This window comes from Gorilla gorilla, chromosome 9 (genome assembly GCF_029281585.2).
Source record: "Gorilla gorilla gorilla isolate KB3781 chromosome 9, NHGRI_mGorGor1-v2.1_pri, whole genome shotgun sequence".
Lineage (NCBI taxonomy): Eukaryota > Metazoa > Chordata > Mammalia > Primates > Hominidae > Gorilla > Gorilla gorilla.
This window is the reverse complement of record NC_073233.2, coordinates 136392273-136417827: the sequence shown is the minus strand read 5'-3', so window position 1 is coordinate 136417827 and position 25555 is coordinate 136392273. Positions and strand designations below refer to the sequence as shown.

General features: G+C 43.1%; 1 protein-coding gene across 6 annotated transcripts in view; it reads left to right on the top strand.

Annotated features, from left to right (window-relative positions):
- The window catches only part of ETS1 (ETS proto-oncogene 1, transcription factor), a 128249-nt gene extending 103003 nt beyond the window's left edge, over positions 1-25246 (top strand). For 4 of the 6 annotated variants that reach the window (XM_004052414.5, XM_055356366.2, XM_019037418.4 and 1 more), the window contains 3 exons: positions 3679-3939; positions 20415-20533; positions 21462-25246. In XM_004052414.5, the coding sequence (XP_004052462.1) occupies positions 3679-3939; positions 20415-20533; positions 21462-21677 (596 nt within the window). In that variant the 3' untranslated portion in view covers positions 21678-25246. The remainder of the gene's footprint in view (positions 1-3678; positions 3940-20414; positions 20534-21461) is intronic. The other 2 variants (XM_055356367.2, XM_055356368.2) reach the window with 1 other exon arrangement.
- Positions 25247-25555: the final 309 nt, after the last annotated feature.

Here is a 25555-nt window from a genome sequence, read left to right as displayed (position 1 = left end):
TTTCAAAATAGAGCTGGCTGACATAAAGCAAAAAAGGTAAAATGCACCCAATTTTTATGAACAGGACATAAACACTCAGAGGTACAGCCTACCTAGTAAAGTGTCCAAATTGTTTTGTTTCTGAGAAAAGTGCAATCTATTGTAAGAAAGGGTTTGTCTATTTAGCAAGAGCTAGATGATTTCTAAAAAGGTGAAAAACATGACTTTTCTGGTGGGTAAATGGGAAAGAATTATAAATGGGAAGAGGAACAGGAGAAAGCTGATCAAGCGGGGCTTGGGTCAGATGTCAGGCTGGGGCTGGCCTATTAGTGATTTCTGCTCAATGACTGACCATATGTGGTGCCTATTGTGAGGCTCTTGGAGGAGAGCCCAATGGTACCTTTACTTTGAAGAATCATGGGTCATGCCCATTGTTGTCTTCTTCGAGTATTCAGACTCACACTTCCTCCTAGCAGGCCTAGGGATCACCAACAAGCCCTGCAGAGGGAAAGTCCCTGCAAAATCAGAACCCCTAATCTTCCTTCTTAAGGCCCCAGGGTGTTAGTGTTTCAGACTGAAGGGGATGGGTGGGACCAGTCGGCCTTCCCCTTTCTGGCTCTTTTTTATTTTTGGGTGCATGTCTATTTAAATACATACACACAAGTGTGTGTATATGTGTTTCTTTTTTATCAGGCGAGTCAAAGCATTAAAACGACTTTCTTCCTTGTGGGACTTTCTGTACATCTACACAGTGAGGACAAGCCTGTGGGTTTGGGCTCAGCCATGTTGTAACTTTGGGTCGATCTCCTGTCACATTGTTTTGAAATTGCATCTGGCTTTGCATTTGTGTAATTGTCTCTTTCCCTCTCCTTTTCTTCGTTCTTGGTTTTGGTCCCTACCACCCCTCCAACCCCAAACTAATGACTGTGGACCAACAGTGACCCTTACAAGGAGACATGAGGTATTTGTTTCTGGCTCCACTCTTCTTCCCTCCCTCCAAGTTCAGGCCACAAAAACTTGAGGGGAAGACCATTTTGTGCAGGGCTGTTTTCTGCATGTTTGAAGTGCTGCAAACAGGGCCTATGCAAAGGGCCAATTGATTCTGAGAAGCTGTGATTGGTCTAGACCGAAAGCATTACTGTTAGCTGATTGTTATTTATACTAACCATAGTACAGTATTCACGGGCTGCATTACAGCGTACAGAGTGCTTCTATGCCCCACTTATTTGGGCCCTAAGGACTGTCTTTGTACGAGTCTACTCAGTGGGTGGCTGGGTGCTGCCGCATCTTCTGTTTTGAGTGCTCTGAGGTCTGTTTGGTGGACTCAGATAGCTTTGGAAGGAGCTCGCCGAGGCCCTTCTCAGAAAGGCTGGCTAGTGGACAGTTTAGAGAACACAGGTTTCCCTGCATGAGCACAGCAGCATAACTGAGTATCTAATCCAGTTGGATTCTACCCATTTTTGGAGAAAATACCCGTAAATGAAGGTTCCCAGCACCAGGGTTGTGAAATCGAGCTAAAATGAAAGCTGCCTACCGCTGTAAACCACAACTCTCAACAGGGTTGCATTTGCCTCATGTTTGGGGGGTTGCCAGAGACTGGTTCTGGCTTGGTTTAGTCCCCTTGCTTAGTGGGACTCCTTGGAGACTACTATCTTGCTTGTGAAAATTCTGATGTCCTTTTTCTCCAAGTATAAAATTGGCTGATAGAAATGGAATCATTTCAGAGAGACTTTAGCATAAATACTATCGACTTGGTGGGGTGTTGATGAAAATATAAATTATCCTCCTTAGGCTTTTGGTATGTTTGTCTCAAAGAGAAAATAAATGACCATGAAGATCAGTAGCTGGTATGAACAAATACCTTTTTATGAGACGCCACAGAATTTCCTGTTCTGCTAAAACAAGGCTTTGACATTCTGGTTGTAGGCTGTTTTCTTAAATCATTTAGTGTGAATTTCTTGAAAGAAAATTAGATGATCTCTAAAAAGGTGAAAAAGATGACTTTTCTGGTGGGTAAATTGGAAAGAATTTTTAAGAATTATAAAGAAATATATATTCATCTTTAGTAAGAATGAAGAGGTGCCCTTTTGCTAGTGGACTGGGTGGGCAGGGCTGATAACTCCATGAAGCTCTTCAGTTTGCTTTCCAGAGATTACCCTCCTCTGAATGGATGAGTGGAGGAAGGAATGAGATGAAACGGATGACACCACCTTTCTGTTTAAAGCAGTTCTAGAGGGGGTCAGGATGTAGAGAAAACCTACAGCAGTGGATTTTACAAAAAGTACACACTCAACCGAATACATTTTATCCGGATCTTTAAACAATGTTGGGAGCAACATATTTTCCTATATATTTAATTTAGGTTTGGGCATCTGTTCATGTTTGATTTTTATTGTTTTAACCAATCTCCGCTGTCATGGAGGGAAAAATACACTGGAGGCACACTAATATGAAGTTGTATAAGTCAGCCTTATTCTGGGATTTGAAATTTATAGATCAACCACCCCTGAACAATTAAGAGTTGACTTACGGATATTTCTCCGTAAACATTTGTCACATCCCTTTGCCTTTTGGCCTGTGCTGAATTGAGGTGACCATCTAGTCTCCTATGATTTAACTTAGGTTACTTGAAAAGTATCTGAAAGTTGCATATAAAAACCATTCCTGTGAGCCTTTTTCGCTCTTAGATTCATTTGTTTTCCTCCAAAACTATTTTTTTTTTTTTTTTTGCTAGCCTCCTTTTTAGTGGCATTTTTGCCAATGGAAATTTCTCCAGGAGCTATTGTGCAATCATAGCAGCTGTTTATAACCTGGTTTGGGAAATTAATGAACTTGCATGATCTTGTGGTCACTTAAGAATGCCTTAAGCAACTCACACAGTAAAGGATTTCTGACACTGCTGTGGACCTTAACTCTTTAATAAACCTTTTAAATATTGCCTACACTTTTCCAATGAAGTTTAAATTTCAAGTACATAATTTTACTTGGAGAGGATAAAGAATATGGTTTTCTGTTTAGAAGAGTGATAGTGTGTGTGATTTTAAAAAATCTCTTGGGAAAAGCATCTTACACCATCTTACTCTTTTGAAAAGGCATAGGGTCAGTACATGTATTTCATATTAAAATAGTATTTGGGAAAAATGCTAAAAAATAGCACTTAGTTCCAAGGTCAAAACAGGGTAATCTGCTCTTAGTCTAATGGGATTCTTTTTTCTTATGACCAAAATGTTTTCCAAACTGGGCCTTTTGAAGTCATCTCATTGGCTTGAGCTGGAGTGGGGAATTCAGCCTGACATTGCTCCGATTTCTTCATTTATTCATTGGGCCTACGACATCAGCCAGAAGTCATATCATAACATGTGTGATCCTCAGCTTCTAGATTTCTGGCTTTAGAACTCTTGAGGACCCAAACGCTACTCCGACAGATGTGAGCAACGTTTGACTCTGAATCTCTGTACTTGGAGTTCTCAAACCAGGCAGCAGAGTGGCCGTGGACCCTCGGATGGTGGCCTAGTGCAGCCCCTTTCCTCAGAGTAAACCCATGACCCCTGAAGCTTCCGTTCCCACTCGCCTCTCCCTTCTTCTATCCCTCCTGCAGATCTGATTAGCAATCTGTCCTCCATAAGAGGGTTTTTACAGTTTTTTTTTTTCCCACTCCCTCCTCCCCTGTCCTCTTCCTACCTCCTCCTTTACCTCCAGGTAAACTCGGGGGCCAGGACTCTTTTGAAAGCATAGAGAGCTACGATAGTTGTGATCGCCTCACCCAGTCCTGGAGCAGCCAGTCATCTTTCAACAGCCTGCAGCGTGTTCCCTCCTATGACAGCTTCGACTCAGAGGACTATCCGGCTGCCCTGCCCAACCACAAGCCCAAGGGCACCTTCAAGGACTATGTGCGGGACCGTGCTGACCTCAACAAGGACAAGCCTGTCATTCCTGCTGCTGCCCTAGCTGGCTACACAGGTAGGCGCCCTCCCGCTGCTTAGGCCAACTCCATCTGCACGTTTCTGTGGGTGGGGTCCTGGAAGGCACTCTGCACCTTTGACCAGAGACGACGAGAGGCTCCCTTTTGCAGGGCACGGGGGAGAAGTCTCTCTAAGAATTCTTTAGTCTCTCTCCAGCCACTCTGCTTGTGAATAGCCATTGATTTTTGGAAGCAAATAGTATCATTCTCTTCAAAGGGATCATTTCCAAGAATGGTAGGAAACTTCCATTTTGGGTGTTTTTCCATGTCTGGGGGAAGGGAACTATAATGATCTGGTGTTCCTGGAAACTCTATCTAGTGGCCTGGCATCGGGGGATTTTTCCTGGTCTGCTCTTGGGAGGCTTTCCAAATACAAAATCAGCAGCAGCATCTCTCAAAGGCACAGCTGAATGGCCTCCACACTGGACTCTTCTGCAGCACGGTTCTCTGTAGGCCAGCTGTTCAAATGTGGGAACAGTGTCCTCAGTGGCACTACGCCCTGTCCAGATCCATCCTGGCCTATAGAGAATACCCCTTCTCTCACTCGGCTTTATTATCAGTTTTCTTCCAGGAGCGAAAGCTATAGTTATGATAGTGATGGGTGAAGAAAGGCCATAGAGAAAGGAAGATGTAGGTTGAGAGCTTGAACTTTGATTGAGACTCTGGTAGTAGAGCAAAACAATGCTTTCTTCAAATGGGTTGTAGCATATCATGCTACTTAACCAGAAAAACATGTGGAGAGTATATCTGAGAAACAGCCAAGGAGCATTAATGTGTTAATCATCAGATCTCTCTGTAAGATTGTAGTGTTTTCTAAAAATTAGAAAGTGTGTTGTGAGTAGAGCTTATTTTAAAGTAGCTTTGATTACTCAGATGTGGTCTAGGCCTTTATTCTCTTATAATTCTCTCCACCCTGGATATGTTTTCATGTAGGGACCCTTTGTGTGGATGATGACAAACAGCAAGATCTGTGTTTCTATTGAGGTGTCTCTCTGATCCTTAGAGTATGCTGAATCCTTATTTTTGCATTCAGGGAAGCCTTAGGTCTTTTATGAAGAAAACCAGTGACCTTTGAGAACAACTCAAATGCTTGAAAACTTACTCCCCCTTCAAAGATCAGGAGTGTCTCTCTTATGTTGCATTCCATATAGCTCCTAGTGCAGTTCATTGCATGAGTAGTGCTCAGGAATTATGTCTACATGTTGGAGTAGCAACAAGGTCAAGGCCAGGAATGGAACTTAAAGGTCCTTACTTTATTCTTTCTACAATACCCTGGTGGTCTTTGCTTGAACATGGCTAGCATGTAGGAACTTAGTACTTTTCAAGGGAGTCCTTTCCCATCTTTGAAAGGAGATTATTAGGAAGTATATCCATTTCCATTAAAAACGTCTGAGATGAGGAAAAGTGTATTAAGTCACTCTCAGGAAGTACAAGAGTGCCAGCTCATGCAGTTATACCTGTTAGGGGTTAAAGAACTAGACTGCAGTTGAATATAGTGATAAAGGAAGGGAGATGTGCTGCTTAATTGGGAAGAGAAAGGAAAGGCAGAGGTAGCTCTAAAATGACTTTGTGGCCTTGGGAGGTAGACGTTATCTCTAATTGGCAGTGCTTGCTTCTGTTTTTGTGGTGCAGAGAAAACTATGCTCTAGGTCTGAGTTATGTTTGGATAGATTGATAGTTGCCTGCCCACCCTCTCTTCTGCCCTTCCTTCCTTCCTTCCTTCCTTCCTTCCTTCCTTCCTTCCTTCCTACCTCCTTTCCTTCTTTCCTTCCCCTCCCTCCCTCCCTTCCTTCCTCCTTCCTTCCTTCCTTCTTTCCTTCCCTCCTTCCCTCCCTCCCTTCCTTCCTCCCTCCCTTCTTTCCTTCTTTTCTCTCTCTCTTTCTTCAGACATGGGATAAGGGAGTAAAACATTTAGTGAGTAGAAGAGAAGGGGTGGTGATTATCACTTAAAAGTCTCAAAGTCTGAAGTAATCATTTTAATGAAAAAACATTTTTGAAGCCTCTTACCATTTAATTCTTTCTCCTTGACAATTACAATTTCAGTTTTCATACTATCTCATGTGATGGCGAGAATAATAGTCCAGAAAACAGAAGTCCTCTGTGTTTCCTCCCAACTCTAACACACTGTGTGGTTTTAGGCAAATTTACCTTGTACCCTTTTCTACTTTTAGTGAAGTAGAAGTGTTCATTCTTATCTTGGTGGCAGGAAATCTGTGAAAGTGTAATTGAATTAAATCAACTAATTAAATAAATGAATGCTAGACATTGTGCTAGACATAGAGGAAAAAACCCTCAATTATAACAATTCAATTATTTCAGCAAATGTTTGAGCGCATATTGAGTGCAGAAAAGCGAGTATGAGGGCTCACTGTCTCCTGGATTCAAGATATTTTAAATATCCTTAGACTTGAACTGGATTCTCCTATTGTTGTGGTCTGAATGAAAGTTGGGATTTGTTAGGTATGGGAGGAGCAGCCCACATTTTAGTATTTATTTTTTTCCTGTAATTGATACCTGGTGAACACCTCCTGCCTGTACTGCAGACTCACCCTCTGAGGGTGATCTCACACCCTCATGGTGCCCCCGCCAACCTCATTTAAGATGCATCCTAGGGAATAGGGAAGCAGATGAAATGTGCCCATACAGCCTCACCCACCACCTGAGGCAGTCACTAGAGTGCCTATAAATGGCTGTCTAGCTTTATGCAGACATGTTAAGATGAGCTGAAATTTGCAAAAGTACTTTGGAAAGCAGAAATCATTGTATACACTTGTTGGCAATACATTTTATTGCTTGTAAAAGTCACACTTACCTTCTCAGGTTCTGCTTAACTTTTCTGTCTGTTCCCTTAAAATTTGATTGCTCCAGAGTATGTTTGGCCACACAGTAGGGGTACACGTAGCTCTGTGTCACTATTACTTGGCCTGAACTAAAGGGTGCATGCTTAGATTCTCCAAGCTGGGAAGAGAATCCATCTTCCTGCCATTTCACCAGGAGTCTGGGTCTTTGTCCCTATCACCTCCAAAGGAATACATTTTACTTCTTGATAGGATGTCTTTTGTACTGCACTGTAAGTGTGGAAATCAGTTAGAAACTGAATTTTCACATTCTCTTGCACAGTTACATTCTTCCTCCTAAGATAAGAAAATTGCATCAACCTTCACTGGGCTCCCATAGCAACTTGTTAAATTAGGTCAAGATGCGGGGGCAGATAACATGGCTTGAAAGCCTGCCTGTTAGCTGAGTTAAGAATACATCAAATGCAATGTTGGCTTCCGCCAAAATGTACCTTCTTACCTTACTGTGAACTGTTTACGGTTATCAAACTGATACCATCAGAAAGCTCCATTTTCTTTTGTTCGAAGATACATTATGAACCCCTTCTAATTACAACACAGTCCTAGAGAAGTAGCCCAATGTTTTCTATATACATTTTATAGACCTAAGCAAAACGCTTTCTAAGTCCTTGAAAAACATAGGCATCTCTTCTTCCTCTTGCTTCTGCATTTCAGTAGGTATAGAATAATATAATGGGTTGTCACATAGTAGTCTCTCTTCCTCTCAACCCCTCTAGTGATGAAACTGAGGCACAAAAAAATGACTTATTCAAGGCCATGTATGTAGTTGCATTCTGCACAGAGGTAGCTTCTGAATTGAATCTTAAGCACCAAATGTCTCATCTGAATAGAAAATCTTTTCTTCATATTAGAGAATGAGAGTACTCCTTGGTTATTGCAGTTGCCTGCCTAGACTGATTAGGACCTTGTCTCCCTCTTGTCACCAATGAACACTATATGTATGTGGGTTAGGGGTATGTGGGAGGGAAGAGAGCTGGCCTTGGCTTCCGTCCAGAATTATTGACCTATAAATCACCTTTATTGAACTTCATTCCAGATTGTCAGACATAGCCACAGATAAGGAGTCCTATCACTTCTGCAGCTGTTGTTGAGCAGGTCTGGTGGTAATGCCCTTATCAGTGTCTAGGTGTGTTCGCACTCTTTGATTTGCATTTATGAATGAAGTGGTTTTCTTGTTTTCTAGGAGCCTGAAAAAGGCTAAACCCAAAGCCATTCACTAACTGTAATGAAATTATGTTTTATGGTGTTATGCAGATTTATAAGTAGGCAGTCCTTCAGTTTCCTTAAGGCTAAATTTGGGACTATCTGGAATTCAACTTCCAAATTTTTTTTTGTGTGTGAGACATCACGCACATACACAAAGGTAGTAGTCTTGCAGGAAAAGAAACTCCGGGCCGGGCGCGGTGGCTCATGCCTGTAATCCCAGCACTTTGGGAGGCCGAGGCAGGCAGATCACAAGGTCAGGAGATCGAGACCATCATGGCTAACGCAGTGAAACCCCGTCTTTACTAAAAATACAAAAAACTAGCTGGGCGTGGTGGTGGGCGCTTGTAGTCCCAGCTACTCGGGAGGCTGAGGCAGGAGAATGCTGTGAACCCAGGAGGCGGAGCTTGTAGTGAGCCGAGATCGCGCCACTGCACTCCAGCCTAGGTGACAGAGCAAGACTCCGTCTCAAAAAAAAAAAAAAAAAGCCCTGTGCATTCTCCTCTAGGTCCTCTCAAGTTGATTCTGCCCTGAAATAAATCCTCTTCTTGTCATTTCATAGATGACTCTAGAGCCAGTCTAAAGTCACACAATAAGAAAGTCCCAGGGCCAAGTCCAGAACCTTAGAGTTCTGGCTCGTAGTTGAGTTTTAGGGTTCAGTAACCCAAAACTACTGCTAAAACATGTTTTTGAAAATAAACAACTTTACTGCAAAAGGAAGTGCTTCAAAGCCCTTCAATTCAGAATGAAACCTGAGATTTGGCAGCATTAGCTGAAATCACAGTTTTCTGAAGGAAGGCTCAATTGCAAAATAATCTCAATGTATTCAGGTACAAACAACAACTGAGGAAACTTTTGGTATGAGCCTAAGTTAGTGATAAGGAAAGAGTAAAAGCAGGTTACTAGTGCAGTGTGAATTTGTGCTGTGGGCATGTGATTAGAAACAGTGTAGAGCCTTTTAATTTGGGGGGATAACAGGAGCGAAGCTCTGGAATCTAAAGTCTCTCCATGTAAATGCTGTTGTGTAAGACAGTGTGAATTGGCTAAAGTCAGGCCCAGAGAAGTTAGGCACTTCACTGAGGTCTGCAGGCCAGGCAAAGCTGGGGCTGGCTTCCAGGCTTGCTGAAGCCATCACAGTCTCAATGTAGACCATCCTTGGGCAGTACCTGATTGGATAAGAGGAAAAGAGCTTGGGAATGAGAAGGGCAGAAACAGAGTGTCTTCTCTTTCTTGCTCAGAGGCTGTTGTGATTAACTAGTTGCAGGAAGCTGGCAGCCCCCTCAGCTTAAATAGAGCCTTCCTGTCAGCCAGCAGCTGAGACGCTGGCAGGGATTCCATTCACAGTGCTGGGTTTAGCAGTGGATCCTAAAGGGGTGCCTGGCGTGGACCTGGGGATCTCAGTGGAGTAATAGACTCACATGCTGCTCAGTTATGTGATTGATGGGAAAATACTTTGGAGCACTGAGGAGGAGAATTCCCGGGAAGATTTGAACTGGTTGGGAGGCAAAGCTCTTTTCTTTTGCCTGTGAGTAATTCCACTGTTTCTGCCTCCTAACTAATTAGTTTTGTATGAATTTTTCTTAATCATCTGCTACCAGTAGAAAAAGATCACATGGTAAAAAGATTCGTCCTCACTATGAACTTTTTTTTTTCTAAATGTCTTTTAAAAAATGTGGAAAGTGGTGATTGCCTATTTCTGTCATGGCTTTCAAAGACCACAACTGGCTGAAGCATCTTAGTGTCTTGATTCAGCTGCGGTAATACCTTGCAAGCAGTCTTTGGACAGAAGGGATCTATTCATACTGTACAATACATCTCGCATCCTGGTGCTGTTTACAACTCTTTGAGGTCTTGAGGGTGCCTGGATTTTGGATACCAGGAGACTCACGGGTTGACCCCTCTGTTCTGGGTGTAGCCCACTGCCTGTTTTAGAGGAAGAGTCTCTGAGTCTTAGATTTTTGGGGTCACTGTTTCTTTAATAAAGTCTCACTACAAATAATGGAATTGGGTGGTGACTGTTCTGGAATTCCACTCTGTCTCCAGTTTGAAGCTCCACCTTTGGAGGAAGCAAAATGTTTCCACTGAGCAGAATGCAGCCAGTGTGCTGCTGAGACATCCACACCAGTCTTTATTGCCTTTAAACAACAGGCCTCGGAAACTCCCCATCACCTCTGTTGGGAAAGGCCCTGCCAGGTGTCCCAGATGACCGTGCTTTTGCCCCCTTGGTACTTCTTTCTTTTCTCTGGACGGCCTCCCCTGCTGCAGAGAGTGAGCAGCTGCTGCTGTTTGTAGAGGCTCATTCAAGAGAAGCGCTGCCCTTCCTGTCTCCCTAAAGTGACTTGCATGTGATGCCTGCAGGTTGGAGCACTCATCAGCACCCCATCAGTCACTTGGGGATGCCTGCAGGTAGAGAAGTCCAAGTTAAACACAAGAAAGAGTGGTCATCCCATGCGGTTTTACCAAGGGCAACATTCAGGGGCTATCCCTGTAGAATTCAGAGCATGGAGTCAGGCCCTGCCAGTGAGCAGCTGTGTAACCTTTGGCAAGCTAACATCTCTGTATCTGTTTTCTCATCTGCAAATGGCAGTAATAATAGTTTCTATACCATAGGCTTGTTGTGAGAACTAATGAATTAGTTTATGGAGAGCACTTGGAGCAGTGCTGGGTATACAGGAAGCTAGGCTCTAAGTGCTAGCTGTCACCTCCATTCCATAGTATTCTCCAAACCTTTTATTTTTCCAGTATAATTCTAAGTTCCTTGAGGCCAGGGAACAACGCATTTTACTTATAGAATTGCAGTAATTGCTGGCAGTGTCATGGGGCGTAGCAGGTATTTAATAATAATTAGGTCTTTTCAATTATTTAGCTCAATCCCAGATGTATTAAGTTCCTACTGTGTGCTTAGACTCCTTCATATACACTGACTTTTTAAATCCTTCACCAAATATCACATGAGGAAGTTTCTGTTATGCCCATTGTATAAATGAGGGAATCCAGACTTTTTTTTTTTTTTTCTTTTTAGAGGAGGAGGTCTAGCCCAATGTTACACAGCAAACAACAAATAAGATGACTTTCAGGGTTTTCACATGTCAGAAAATATTCAAAATACTGTGTGAGTTTGAGTGTGCCGGAAAGCAGGTGCCAAGACATGATTAGATGTGCAAGATGTTTACGGAAGGAGCATCTATGAAGGAAAAAAAGGCAGCGAAGAGAAGGCAGGGGAACCTTCAGACCATGCTGCAGGTCTGGAAGGAGGAGATTTGGGTAGAAAGAGCCCTCAACTGCAGCTCCATTCTAAGAAAACTTTGGCTGGGCCCAGGGGATCTTTGGGTCAAGGTCGTCTGCTGGAGGAGCTCTGTGTCTCACAGGGGTGGACCTGCATGCTCTCACCGTGCTCAGTCCCTGGCTGGAGCAGTCCCCAGGATGAGGGGTGCTGGTATGGACATAGTAGAGCCAGTCAATTATGTTCCCTGAAGCAGGAGAACTGAGTAGAACAGGTAGTGTGACAGCCACAGGGACCTGAGCTGTAAACATGGCTTGTTGAGACCAGCACAGCTTTTCCATGTGGCAGGACTCAAGACCATGTATCCCGACACTCTCAGTGGTCCGTGATGGGCTTCTGAGTTCAATGCATGTTGTTGACTGTAACTCCCCAAACTTTATTGTCCTTTGTATGACTCACCTCTCCCTGAGAGATAATGAGAGTGAAAGTTCTCCTAGAGTGATTGAATGTGAAAGTTTAAACTCTGAAACAAGGATGGGACTTGCTTTGTTGGAGATGCTCACAGGGCACAGGTCTGTGGAGGTGTTTGACATTCAGAGCTGAGGCGGTGGAGTTTCTTATGGAGGCCTCTCAAGGCTAGGTTCTCTGTTCTTTTTTTCTTTAAAGGCGTAGGTAGGACACTTTCAGCTTATCACGTTATGGTGAAACAAAAAGTACTTATTCCGCTACCTCCATGCAGTTGTTAATATTGTGTTTTGCTATTCAACACACTCTGGCTACGTTTGAGGAGTGTTCAGAGATTATATGCTGGATAAATGCTTACAAAATTCGGTGTGCAAATGATCACTTAGGATCTAGTTCAACTACCTTCCAAGGATTCTAATATACCTAACTAGTGATTTCTCTCATTCTTGACATGCAGGGAAAACTTAACCCCTAGGATAAAATAAATTCCAGAGATCAAGTTGAGAATCCTACTGAGAAAAGACTATAATCTTCAGACTTCTAAAGTCCTGTTTTCTAACCCTGATCAGTGAACATATCTTTCTTTCTTCTCATTACCTACATACTTAGGAAGATTTTTCTTTGTACATTTATAGTGGCTGGAAAAACCTTTTCTTTGGTTTATAACAAAATTCTTATCCCCTTCCCCCAAATCCAAACCTAACCCATCTCTGGTGACTTCTTAAAAGAACCGGTTACCTAGAAGACATCAGGAGGAAAGAGCTATAAAGAAACCCACTTCCTGACTTGAGCTTCACTGGCTCACTGTCCAAGTTTGTGTCTGAGTGTTAGCTTGAATGTGTTAGACAGAGTTACTGATGGGTTTAGAAGAAAGAGGTGGTTGCATTTGAATAGAGACTGCCCCTTTAAGAGAGGAACAGTCCCCTTTCTCCTGCTGCCGCCCCCACACATGTGTACTTGAGCACTTGCAGGTGTGCAGAGCCAGAGCAAAAACAAAGGTCTTTCCCTCATACCCTAAAAATGTGTAACTGTCTTGTTCTCAGACCCAAGTCAGACTGGCCAAATAAGCCTCACTTAACCCTGTTCCAGGTGGGAGGACTCCACTGGCCAGTTGCCAGCTACCTGGTCTTGCTGTCAAGCCTGTCTTGGGCCCTGATGGCTGGACAAGAGGTTCTGCTTGAACCCCAGTTAATGCTGGTGGGACCCGTCTCTTTGGGCCCAAACTATTGGCATTTGTGGGGAACGGTGTTGAACTTGCTCTAGGTGAGCTCTATACAATACTTAGGTGAAGAATACTTGGTGAGGGACATGAATAACTAAGGAAAAATGTGCATTGGGAAAAGAGGATCTAAGTCCATCTGTGGCCAAGATTTCCCTAAACCATATATGCCTGTGATACTTTCACTTGCAAAGCAGTTTGCATCTGCTGTCTCTTTTGGTGCGTGTGCACTTTTAACATAGGAACAAGGATTTCAGAGTCTTCCCTAACTTAAAAAAGTCCTAAATGCTTATTCTCATTGAAAATATTAAAAATTTTTACATTCGTATACTTTAACTTTTTTTTCCTTAACCTCCAACTTTCTACTTTTTCAAAGTTGCCGTACGAAGGCCAATTTAATCCTTGGAAGTCTAATTAGATTTTTTCTAGTGCTTTTACAATTTTTTTTAAATGCATCTTTTTTCTTGTTTTTTACTGAAAATTGTTTTTAAAAATATATTTTCTGTTGTTTCATTCTTCTTTGTAATTCCATTATTGTGTATTCAGTTGCTCCTAAATTGTTCACCTCTTTAAGTCTCTTTCTCTCTCTCTGTCTATATATATGTATATATGCAGATTTTTGTAATAAGGACTTAATTTCCATTTTTATAAAGTAAAGAGAAGCAGAGATTACTATTTCCATTTTAGGGAAGGAAAAAGTAAAGCCCAGAGAGATTAAATGAGTTGCGTAAGATTGCATATGGTGATTCAGGTAAGAACTGATATCAAAGCCTCGTACCCTCAACTCCCTACCCGGGGCTTTCCCACAGGCATCATATATTTTAATTTTATAGGATGCCGTCATCACTCAGTACTCCACTGCCTGACATGTAAAATGGCTTTTATTTTTAAATTTTTTGACACTCCTCCTCCTTTTGTTTTTGATCTAACGTGCAAGAGACATGAACTTGGCAGTCAAAGACTGGTTTTAACTGATTTGAGAGCTGTTTTCTCACTCTTTTTCATGGTTAGATACTGGCTATCTCAGCAACAAATACAAGTTTATAAAGTTGTTGTTTGTTCATCATTGTGTTCAGCAAGTATGCTTTCCAAACACCTGTCAGAATGTTCTTTGTTGTTTGAGTTGAATTATTGGAAGTTATATTCCCAATCACTGCCCTTGAGTTATTAGCCACTGATACAGGAACACGTTTATAGAATATACTGACACACAGTGAGTCTTTAAACCAAGGCCGTATTGGCCAGTTATAGAATGTTATACATGGAGTGTGTTAGAGATGAGATAAGACTGGGTCAGGGTGGGGCAAAGAAAATATACAACTCAGAAGAAATGAGAGGCATAGAACTCAGCCAAAATATCAAGCACTCCTGGCCCTTAATCTTCTTAAAATAATTTTCTCAGTGTCTTGATTGCCAGTCAGTCCAGCAATACAGTTTCTTGAGTTATTCATCCTCAGGCAACAAGACTTTGTGCAGCTTCAGGTTGAGCTTGGTCGAGAGGCCAAGAAACTGTCAGGATGTTTTCTGTTTTGTCCTTAAACTTAATGGAAATCAGGAGATTTAGGGGCCTTTGTGAATGGTGATTTAGAAGAGGGTTGACAGAAAGGGGTGATGCTTGGACTGGGGAGTCACCCACCCCACCCTCAGAGGTGCGTCCTCCTGTGGTAGCATGAAAGGCAGATTGATACACTTGTGAACAGATGGGTCATTTCTGGATTCGAATGTTCTGTTTTTGCCATCATCGTTTGGCTGTGGGTAGAGACACCTGGCTGGAAGGGAGGGGCCAGCAGGCCTGTTCCTCTGTTTTAGGGCCACCTGCCAGATGTGTGCTATCAGGGCAGAGTCAGCCCTATTGCAAGGGTGACCAACCATGAGAGTTTCATAGGTTAAAATAAATGTGGTGTCCTGCCCACACCGAGGTATTTGATTTGACTTTTAGAATAGAGCTAAAGGGATTAGCTTCTTAAAGTAGCAAATTAACTCCCAAAGGACAGGTGATCATTTTCATTTTTGGGAACACGTTGATGAAATGCAGCCTGAGGGTCACCCATATTGTTTGGCCCCAAATATTGTTTAATAGAGAGAAGCCATTTGAGCGGACTTTCTAATCCTTATGCCTTTCTTCAGAGGAGGTTTGTTTCAGTAATGTAATTTAGAAAATATTTAATGAGTACCTGCTGAAGACAAGCTATCATACCTGGCATTGAGGATATATGGCTCAGTAAGATATAGTCTGTATTCTCAGGGAGAACATGTCAAATGACACAGTAGTCATTCAACAGCAAAGAATTTTTTGTTTGTTGGTGTTTGTTGGTGAGGCACTGTGCTAGGCTTTGGGTTGAAGCAGTGAAAAAACAAAGTCCTTGTCCTTACAGCATATATTCTAGTGTTGGGAGAAATGGACAGAGACCAAACCATTGGGGTGGTCTTGGTGTAAGCCATGTACAGTGGAAATATGAGGAGACTGCCTGGGAAGGTGCCTGCCCAGCGTTGACCTCCTTCTGTTTGGAAGAAAACTCCTGTGTTCTCCTCTCAGCAGAGCACAGGTGACAAGAGTGAGAACTTGTGGTTGAAATGGAAATGAGGAAGGAGTAGAAGGAAAAAGTGAAGTTCAACCTGACCCTGTTCACTTGCTGTGAGGATGTCCTTGTCACAGGCAGGCAACTCCCAGACCTGGAAAATGAGAAGAATGATACTGACAAATTGGGAAATGGAAGGGATTTCCATCAAGAGCATGTTACTAACACCTTGTCCTAGCGCATTGCTATATATGTATTTATGCTGCTCAGTTCTCAGCCTCAGGGCAAGGGACCAGAATAGCAGGGGATTTTTAATAACCAGCTCCTCATTGAGACAGATAGTGGGCCTTGCAGCTCCCAGACAAGGAAATATGACCCAAATGAGCAGGAATTTACTTGAAGCTTTACTTTTTTTAAAAAGTGAGATTGTTGCCTTAGATTTGAGGAGCCTTGGGGGTCCCCTAGGGGGTGAACATCCTTGGTGTGATTTGCTTTGTAGGCTTGGGAGCTCTCCAAGTTCCCACCTGGTATTTCTTCTTCAGAGCTTGTAGCACGTTCTTCAAATCAGGCCTGTCAGTGTGTAGTAAGAACTGTCCTTTTCTCCAGAGGCTGAGAAGAACAAAGCAGTAGAAGGAAATTCCCCTGCAGCCGCCTGAGAGGGAGGGTGGAGAGGGAGCAGACAGCAGGGGGTGTGGAGGCTCCGTGCCATGGGAGATGGGTGTGTGGAGTGTGTGTGTGGTGCTCTCCCGCCCGCATGGCTCTGGAAAGAGACCTCCTTCTAACAGGGACCCCTCTGTTGTTGTGGCTCAGAGCTTCGACTTGAGAAGCATACTTTCCCAGTGATGCCACTGGATTCCTGATGTGTGACACTCCCGGGCAGCATCGTGAAGGGTACTGTTGACTGCCTTGGAGATCCCAGACAGGGACACCATTGTGAGTCACATTGAACATGTGAGCTCCCCTTCCCATGACTGGCGCTATTATTAGTACCGTTTTCTGCTCTAGGGGACAAAGGTCACTGGGACCACAGTCCATTTGGGTAGGTGGAAGAGGCTGGGCACAGGGATAAGGGGGAGTTGCAGGGGGAATGGAGGAAGAGGCTTTACAAGTTTAGGATATGTTGGAGCAAGGGCAAGGGATGGGGCCCTGGAGCCCTGTGGATTTGGGCAGACCTCCGCTAAGTGCACAGAAACACCCTCTAGAAGAGTCGTAACTGGGAGTGCTGGACTCATTCATTGTCTACACCAATCTTGGGTGTGAGAACTTCTGATGGGCCTGGATGTGGGTGTCGCTGGTGGATCCCTGTAGCCAGTGTGCCTTCCAACCCCAGAGCTGCCTCTAAGCTTTGGGTTTCCAAGTGGCCCTGAAGTCCCCTCCCAGACCTGAAGTGAGGGTGATGCATTGCTGTGGAAACAGGCTCCTGTATTAGACCATCCATGGGCCCAGCCAGGAACTGGGCCCACCCTGGCCCAGTGTTTCTGGCTGGAAGAACATTTCCATGTCTTTCCTAGTTCTCTTGCTCCCCACAACATAAAGGCAGTTTAGGAGTCAGCAAAAAGGTGCTAGAGGGGACGCTTCAGCGGGCATCATGAACTCCTCTCACTTGGTACAAAAATGTGGGCTTTCTGAAGGGTGAGCCTTGTGTGCACCAGTTAGGCTGGAGTGCGCCTGTGGGGTTTCCCTGCAGGAATCGGGGGAGGGAGCCAGGAACTGACATCTCTGTTATGTTGACTGTCCTATTGTGAAGCCAACAGGAGAGATTTCTTCCCATTCATATTCCCATTATTTCTTTAGGTATCTGCTTTTCCTGTCTATCCTCCCTCTTTCCTTGGGTGTAAACAGAAAAAAAAGTTAGAGAGCTCTGCACCTAGGACTTGGGCTTCTAGGGCCTGAATTTAATTTTTTTTTCTTTCATTCCTTTTGAACAAAGGAAAAGTCACAATGAGGACAAAAGTCCTCTGACGAGTACTCACCCTGTCCCAGACTCACCGGGTCCTGTACGCTGACATCAGAGAAAGGGCAGGGCGGGGCATCTACAGCCTATGACTGCTTGACATTTCAGTTTGGAAAATGCACTGGTAGAAAAGGAAAACTAACCATTCCGTCAGAGGGTTCGTCCTCTGGGAGCTGGTGCAAACCACGGGAATTGAAGATCCCTTCTCTGCATTGTGGCTGCCAAGTCCCAAGGGCAGGAGACTGCAGTGTGCTCCTGGGCCCTGTTCTCCAGCACCGGCAGATGTGCTGACAGCTCCCTGCCAAAGACTCATCCGGGGGAAGGATCTCGATCTTCCCATCCCTTTCCTCGGCTTGGTGTCATGAGACCCCGTGCCCCAAAGAGATTTTCAGATAGTGGGAGAGAGGTTCAAAGGTGAACATTGGGAAGGAGAAACAATGAAGTAATGTAACATAATGGCTACCACAAGAGGATGTTGGAAATATCTCCTGTGGAGGTGGATGCCGTGGCGGGGGCTGGCACGGCCACTGGTGGTCGGATGACTGGGAGAACCACTGGCTATCCCATGTCCTGCAACTGCTGTGAGAAGTTGGGGAGAGGGAGAGAGTTTTTCAAGTCAGGTCCCCTTATCTCTTGGAACACTGCGCTCAGTCAGGCAGTTTAGATGCCAGACCTTTGGCCTGGTCCTGTCCAGGGGCAACGTAGCATTGAGATGAAGAACCTGGGGATGGGCTGCGTGGGTTCCAGTCCCGGCTACTCCACTGCTGATCTAAATGGCCTTGCAGTGTGTCAGTTTTCTCTGCTGTGAAGTGGCAGAAACAAATAGCACAACAGTTGCATCCACCCCACAGAATTATTGGGAGGAATGAAGGAAACGAGTGTAGAGCGTCACTCACAGTGTCTGCGGCGTAGTAGGTGCACCGTCAAGCGTAGCACTCATTAGTTTTTCTCTGTCACGGTCTAAGGCAACCCCCTCTCCTCCGAGGCTTCCTTTACATAGCTTTGGGATAGAATGGTTTTCTTCATGTCTCTCTTCAGTCTCTATAGTTATCGTGAGTTTCTCCAAGAAACCTATTCTGTGACCAGGGCTCTGGCAGCTGCATTTCTTGAGAGCGATTTGCTGTTTTACCTCTTTGTGCCTGTTAGGATGGCTTCTCAGTGGATTCCTCTGAGAATGTCACGGTTAGTTTTGTGAGCTCAGGCAGAAAACAAGTAGCTCATGACTTGAGGCAACTCCTAAGAAACCTGCAAATGTCCCTGAGTTGAATACGAAACGGTTTTTATTGAATGAAAGTAGAAACAGAGGAAGCTACGGCTTTACCAGTGCAGCCCTCTGGGCTGTTGTTTGAATGTTACTTTATTTTATAGGCATTCACTGAGCCATTTTATTGTGGAATACATGTAAGGTATTTCTTGCAAGATGGTTTTAAAGAGCTAATGGTCCATTCTCAGAAAGAGGAGGTAGAGCTATTTCATGTTTTCATATTTAGCGTGGCAAGTGCTGAGAGGAGCCTTGGAAACCACCATTAGGAAGTTGTTACTGGAGGAGGACTTCCTTTGGCTGTGGGATGATAGCTCGTGTCAGTAGCTGTTTCTTTACTTCATTGGAGGTTGCCCTGGTCCTTTGAGTCTAAAGGCCTGGGTACTAGACCCAGAACCACCATTTCGCTAACCGTGGCTCAGAGCAAAGTCACAGTACTCTGCTGAGCACTTTTTCTGCACCATTAGAAAGGAAGCCGTAAGACCACTTGTGCCTCTCCTTACACCAGAGGGTTGGGTGTGGATTTTAGGAGCAAGCACAACAATGCATGTGAAAATGTCTTGTAGAAATATGAGATACAACAAGACATTACCCTTATGGATTATGAAGGCAATTTCTTTTTTACATTGAGAGGGAACCTAAAGTTTGTTTCCTGTTACATCTCAGTTTACTTTGGATCAGACAAATTTGCAACTCCGGTGAAAAATTAGAGCCTTAGTGAGCAAAGCTTTCCTGTATGAGCTGGCGCTTCCTGGGCTGCATCCAGAGACATGGACTGGGTCTTTCCCAGTCCCGCTCTGCCCAGTTTGTTTATGCTATAAGGGGCAGTGTAGACATGTAACAAGAAGCATGGACTTTTGAACCCCTATTTGTCTCTCCACCGACACCTATAAATTAAGAATCACTGGTGGCATTGTCATTTCAGTTGAGAAAAGTATCCTCAAAGGAAATCGGTGTGATATAAACCTTTTAGCATAGAATAAATTGACTGTCAGAGTGTTGATGGCTAAGACAGAGAAGTGTGTGTGTGTGTGTGTGTGTGTGTGTCTAATTTAGAATATACTGAACCTATGCAGAATTTCTGACAGTCCTCATCTGACCCCTGAGGATTTCCTGGGTGGCAAGTTAATTCCTCAAATAGTAATGATGCTTTTTTTTTTTTCTTTGGGTGCTTTCCTGTAAGTGGACTGGAAGGGCAGGGTGGTGTCAGTGGAGAGAAATATTATGACTGAACAGATATTTAACATCTATTTCCTTGTGAGAGGGCTGGAGGATAGTGATCCTTCTTACTCACAAATCAGGGGCCACAGGCTCCCTACTACAGAGCAGTGCTTATGAGCCATAACTTGTGTTTGGAACTGGCAAAAACATTCATTCCTTCGTTAATATGTTTCTTACTTCTGAAGGCAAAAATAATGACTTAGTTTTTGAAGGTGTAAAAGATTATGCTGCTTTAGAATATCCCAGAGGATAGGCACAGTGTTCTCTTTCTAGAATTTGTTTAGCAATAAAAATGAACCGATCCTTAAGTTAATCAAAATAAAGCACTTGACACATTTTCTTCCATGCTTTTGTTTTATAGGGAGGCCTTTGTCTTTTCTATCTGTTCGAGCTCATAACACTTCCTCCGACATGTGCACTGTCTGTTGCCTTCATTTTCTCCTGGCTGGATGGGCTGAGAGAAGAGGGATGTGGGAGTGCCGTGTGTGGGGATTAGCTGCGTAGAGTGCTGAAGATCTGGTGTAATGATTCACAATGGCTTGTGTTTCTAGGCAGTGGACCAATCCAGCTGTGGCAGTTTCTTCTGGAATTACTCACTGATAAATCCTGTCAGTCTTTTATCAGCTGGACAGGAGATGGCTGGGAGTTCAAACTTTCTGACCCAGATGAGGTAAGGAAGGAGGGGCTTGCGAGTACTGTGTTGAGGAAGGATGAGAGAAAACTCCTGGAAGGGGTGGTGTGGGCCTGAATGACGTGTTCCAGGATTGGGATTCCCAGCTCTGCCACTTGCCACCCGGAGCAAGCTAGGTAGCCTGTCTGAGCTCCAGGTTCATTATTTGGAAAATAGAGAAAAGATCTATGTTACCCCATTTGTCTTACAGGATTAGCTGATAGAAGGCATTAACGTGCCTGGCAGTAGGTCAGTTATCACCCATAGAGCTGCCTCCTGTGACTTAGCCTCTTCCTAGCCTGGTGGCTCTGTGAGTGTGAAAGGGGCCAGACAGTTCAAGAGGCCTTGGGAGATAGGCTCATTGGTTTCTTAGTTCATTACACACATGTTTATGGAGTAGTGGTTCCGTGCCATGCCCAATTCTGAGGATAAAAAACAATGAACAGGAGAGACAACATCTTTGTTCTGGCAGACATGAGAAAATATTTGTGCCCTGGTATGGCAAAAAAACACTTCCTGTTGATGAAAGGCAGGTATGATTGCAGCTCAGCTCCTCCGCTTCACACTTCCCTGTTAGATTTCATGCTTGCAAAGCAAGGAGATTTTACTAATAATATGCGGAAAGAGGAGAATGTATAGTGTGGCTTTTTGTTTTTTAAAGTCACATATTTAATCCTAGTTCAGGGTCACTGTGTTTTCATCAACTTAAAGAATCATTGTGACTCCCATCCTTGCCCAACCCATGAAAAATGGAATTCAGGAGATAGGCCAGAAAAATATTTTCTATATCTACATGAATCTCAAATCATCTTACTTGAGCATCATGGGTCACCATGAATGGGTATAGCATAGGCAGAGAGACATATATATTTGGCCTGTCTTGTAGATTTTTGCCTACTCCTCCTTTATTTTTCTTTTTAAATTTCAGGTGGCCAGGAGATGGGGAAAGAGGAAAAACAAACCTAAGATGAATTATGAGAAACTGAGCCGTGGCCTACGCTACTATTACGACAAAAACATCATCCACAAGACAGCGGGGAAACGCTACGTGTACCGCTTCGTGTGTGACCTGCAGAGCCTGCTGGGGTACACCCCTGAGGAGCTGCACGCCATGCTGGACGTCAAGCCAGATGCCGACGAGTGATGGCACTGAAGGGGCTGGGGAAACCCTGCTGAGACCTTCCAAGGACAGCCGTGTTGGTTGGACTCTGAATTTTGAATTGTTATTCTATTTTTTATTTTCCAGAACTCATTTTTTACCTTCAGGGGTGGGAGCTAAGTCAGTTGCAGCTGTAATCAATTGTGCGCAGTTGGGAAAGGAAAGCCAGGACTTGTGGGGTGGGTGGGACCAGAAATTCTTGAGCAAATTTTCAGGAGAGGGAGAAGGGCCTTCTCAGAAGCTTGAAGGCTCTGGCTTAACAGAGAAAGAGACTAATGTGTCCAGTCATTTTTAAAAATCATCCATGAAAAAGTGTCTTGCATTGTGGACCCATTAGCAAGTGACATTGTCACATCAGAACTCATGAAACTGATGTAAGGCAATTAATTTGCTTCTGTTTTTAGGTCTGGGAGGGTAAAAAAGAGGTGGGTGGGATGAAACATGTTTTGGGGGGGATGCACTGAAAATCTGAGAACTATTTACCTATCATTCTAGTTTTGAAACAAAGATGGACTTCAGCGGGGAGGGGCCAAAACCGTTGTTGTGTTAAAATTTATTTTATTAAATTTTGTGCCAGTATTTTTTTTCTTAAAAATCGTCTTAAGCTCTAAGGTGGTCTCAGTATTGCAATATCATGTAAGTTTGTTTTTATTTGCCGGCTGAGGATTCTGTCACAATGAAAGAAAACTGTTTATATAGACCCCATTGGAAAAGCAAAACGCTCTCACTGAGATCAGGGATCCCAAATTCATGGGACTTATATAAGAAGGACAATTAATGCTGATTTGGGTACAGGGGAATTATGTGTGTGAATGTCATCTACAATTAAAAAAATATTAGCACATCCCTTTACTTAACTTGTTATTAGTGGATTCTCGGGGTTAGGACTTAATGTTGAGCTAAGAAGCATTAAGTCTTTGAACTGAATGTATTTTGCATCCCTGGTTTTGGACGACAGTAAACGTAGGAGCACTGTTGAAGTCCTGGAAGGGAGATCGAAGGAGGAAGATTGACTTGGTTCTTTCTTAGTCCTATATCTGTAGCATAGATGACTTGGAATAAAAGCTGTATGCATGGGCATTACCCCTCAGGTCCTAAGAAATAAGTCCTGAATGCATGTCATTCCAAACTAACACTCTGTAATTTTTCTTTTATGTCTTATTTTCCAAGAATCCTCCATTTTTTGCACCCCCTCACCGCCAACTCTGTTATTCAGTAGAGAGAAGTGTACGGCTTTCTGATTGGTGAGTGAAAAAGTAACTTGAGACACGACCTAAGTTGAAGAGTTTAGACTTGCTGAGTTTTAGAAGTGATGGAAATTAAGAGAGCATTTCAATAAAATGTGACTTGGCTGTCTTTGGAAGAGAAGGGCAAGGCTTTCCTTTGAAAAATTTAAATTAGTCCGGTAGGATGTCAGGTGAGACTGTGTATGCAAAATGAATGGCACAGGTGATGCTAGGGCCTCTTGCTTGGGTCTGATGTCTTGGCACAGGGTAAGTGAAGGTTAATTCCAGAAGAGAGGAATGACTTGAAGGCAAAGGAAACAAAGGAAGGAGGTTCAGTGAGGAAAATAAGGTTGTCCATGAGATTTGAATAGATTTTTAGTTCCCCCAAGGTTTAAATACAAACATAGTCAAGCAAGGTAGTCATCTTTCTGCTGGTTGTGAGGGGGAATCTGAATATGGAGTTTTAGAGGAAAAGTCAACATCTAACTAGTGAGGAAAAGTGCCTAATACAATTAGAATCTCCCTCACTCTATAGTTGCCCAGTTGAAAGGATGAGGAGGGGTGGCTTTTATGGACTTCCATGAGAGAAGGAAAGAAATATTTCAGGTAAGCTTCTCAGGGCTGGCCCTTTTTGGGATTTGGATGAGAAATTGGAAGTACTAACTACTTTCTAGTATATCTTTAAGAAAATTGATTGTTATTTACTCCCAGATCCTCTTGCAGACCCAGAATTATCAGGAACATAGCTCTGTGATTCATGAGTGTCCCCATACTGATGAATTGGAGCATCCATATGGAAAGCAAAGGCAGAATTATCCCAGCTGTATTATTTTGATCTTTTGGATGCAGGTGCCTTAATGAAGCTCTCAAAATATTTTAGGAGCTGCTCAGGGAGTGTTGGGTGGAACTGTTTGGACTACATTGTTTTCTCTTAGATTATGTGATTTTTGTTGGGCACTGGCAAAAGGTGTGTGTGTGAATGTGTGCATGTGTGTGAATGTTGTGTGTGTGTGTGTGTGTGTTTGCAGACATGCAAAACTGCAGCTGAAATAATACCTGAGATTTCTAGGTAAGTCTTTCCACATTTCAATAATGGGTAAGAGTAGAACCAGGGCCGGGTATCAATTATTGCTTGCTGTTTGCAACCAGGCATAAAATCACTTTCTCAAATCATCCACCGTTCCTATTAAATTTATGCTGGAAACTCTCCTTCTGTGAGTATAACTCCTGCAGTTCCTGTAGCAGATAAGATATAAGAAAGTGCCTCCTAGTGCTCCTCCGCCCGCTTGTTTGCTAAAATTACCTTTCTCTCTAAGTCCACCATTTTCAAGATTTGTAGATAGTGTATTAGTTAAGACAGCTTTGTCGATCTGGCCAGATGTTTTTTCTCCTTTGTCCAAAGGCCAGAGACCATCCCAGGAAGAGTGGTGGGTGGTTTATACACTGGAAATGTTGCGTTTATGCTTTTTAAAAACACATGTTGACTTCAGAGGAAGGATGGGCAAATCTGGTCTAGCTGGGTGAAACCCTTATATTCCCAGAGATGCCTTAACCTTTGTTGGTTTTGGCTTTAGGGTTCAGAGTCACTTTTGTTCCCTTCGCCATTCTGGAGAGGGACTTCCCCTACATAGAGCCCTGATTTTTGTGGCCGTGGGGATTGGAGGTAGCATTCAAAGATCAGATGTGCTTTTCCTCACTTTGGAGATGAACACTCTGGGTTTTACAGCATTAACCTGCCTAACCTTCATGGTGAGAAATACACCATCTCTCTTCTAGTCATGCTGTGCATGCCGCTTACTCTGTTGGGGTCTATATAAATTTGTTGAACTCTTACCTACATTCCAAAGAAGTTTCAAGGAACCATAAATATATGTATACATATACATATATAAAATATATATATTAAAATGAAATTATCAGGAATACTGCCTCAGTTATTGAACTTTTTTTTTAAGAATACTTTTTTTTAAGCTGAGAAGTATAGGGATGAAAAAGATGTTATATTGTGTTTGACTATTTTCCAACTTGTATTTTCATATAATTTATATTTTTTAAAAGCTGAAAATTTAGAAGCAAGATGAAAAAAAGGAAAAGCAGGTGCTTTTTAAAAATCAGAACTGAGGTAGCTTAGAGATGTAGCGATGTAAGTGTCGATGTTTTTTTTTAAAAAAAATGCAAAAAAATTCTTATGGCGGAGTTTTTTGTTTGTTTATTTTAGTAGCTGATGCTGGCACATCATTTTGCTGGAGAGTTTTTTATATACTGTAGCCTGATTTCATATTGTATTTTAAACTGTGTGAAATTAAAAACAAAGAATTTCATTCATAATGCTGTGGCTTTGGCTTGATTCTTTCTTGTCTGGATCATGTATTAAAGCAGGACAAATCAACCAACCAGAGGCAAGCACAGAGGGATGCAGTTTAGTCTTTCTGATCTCACTAGCTCAGGACCATTGGAGATAAAGATTTCCTAATAAGGTGAGAAATATAACAGGAATATAGGGAAGTCATCGAACATCCCAATCTTTGAATATATTGTGTCATCCTTTGTGGAATGTCCCTGGCCTTGTCAGACCTCATTTCTTCATGTCCGAAGGACTAAGAGCCATGTGAAGGAAACGTTTAATGACTCAACAGA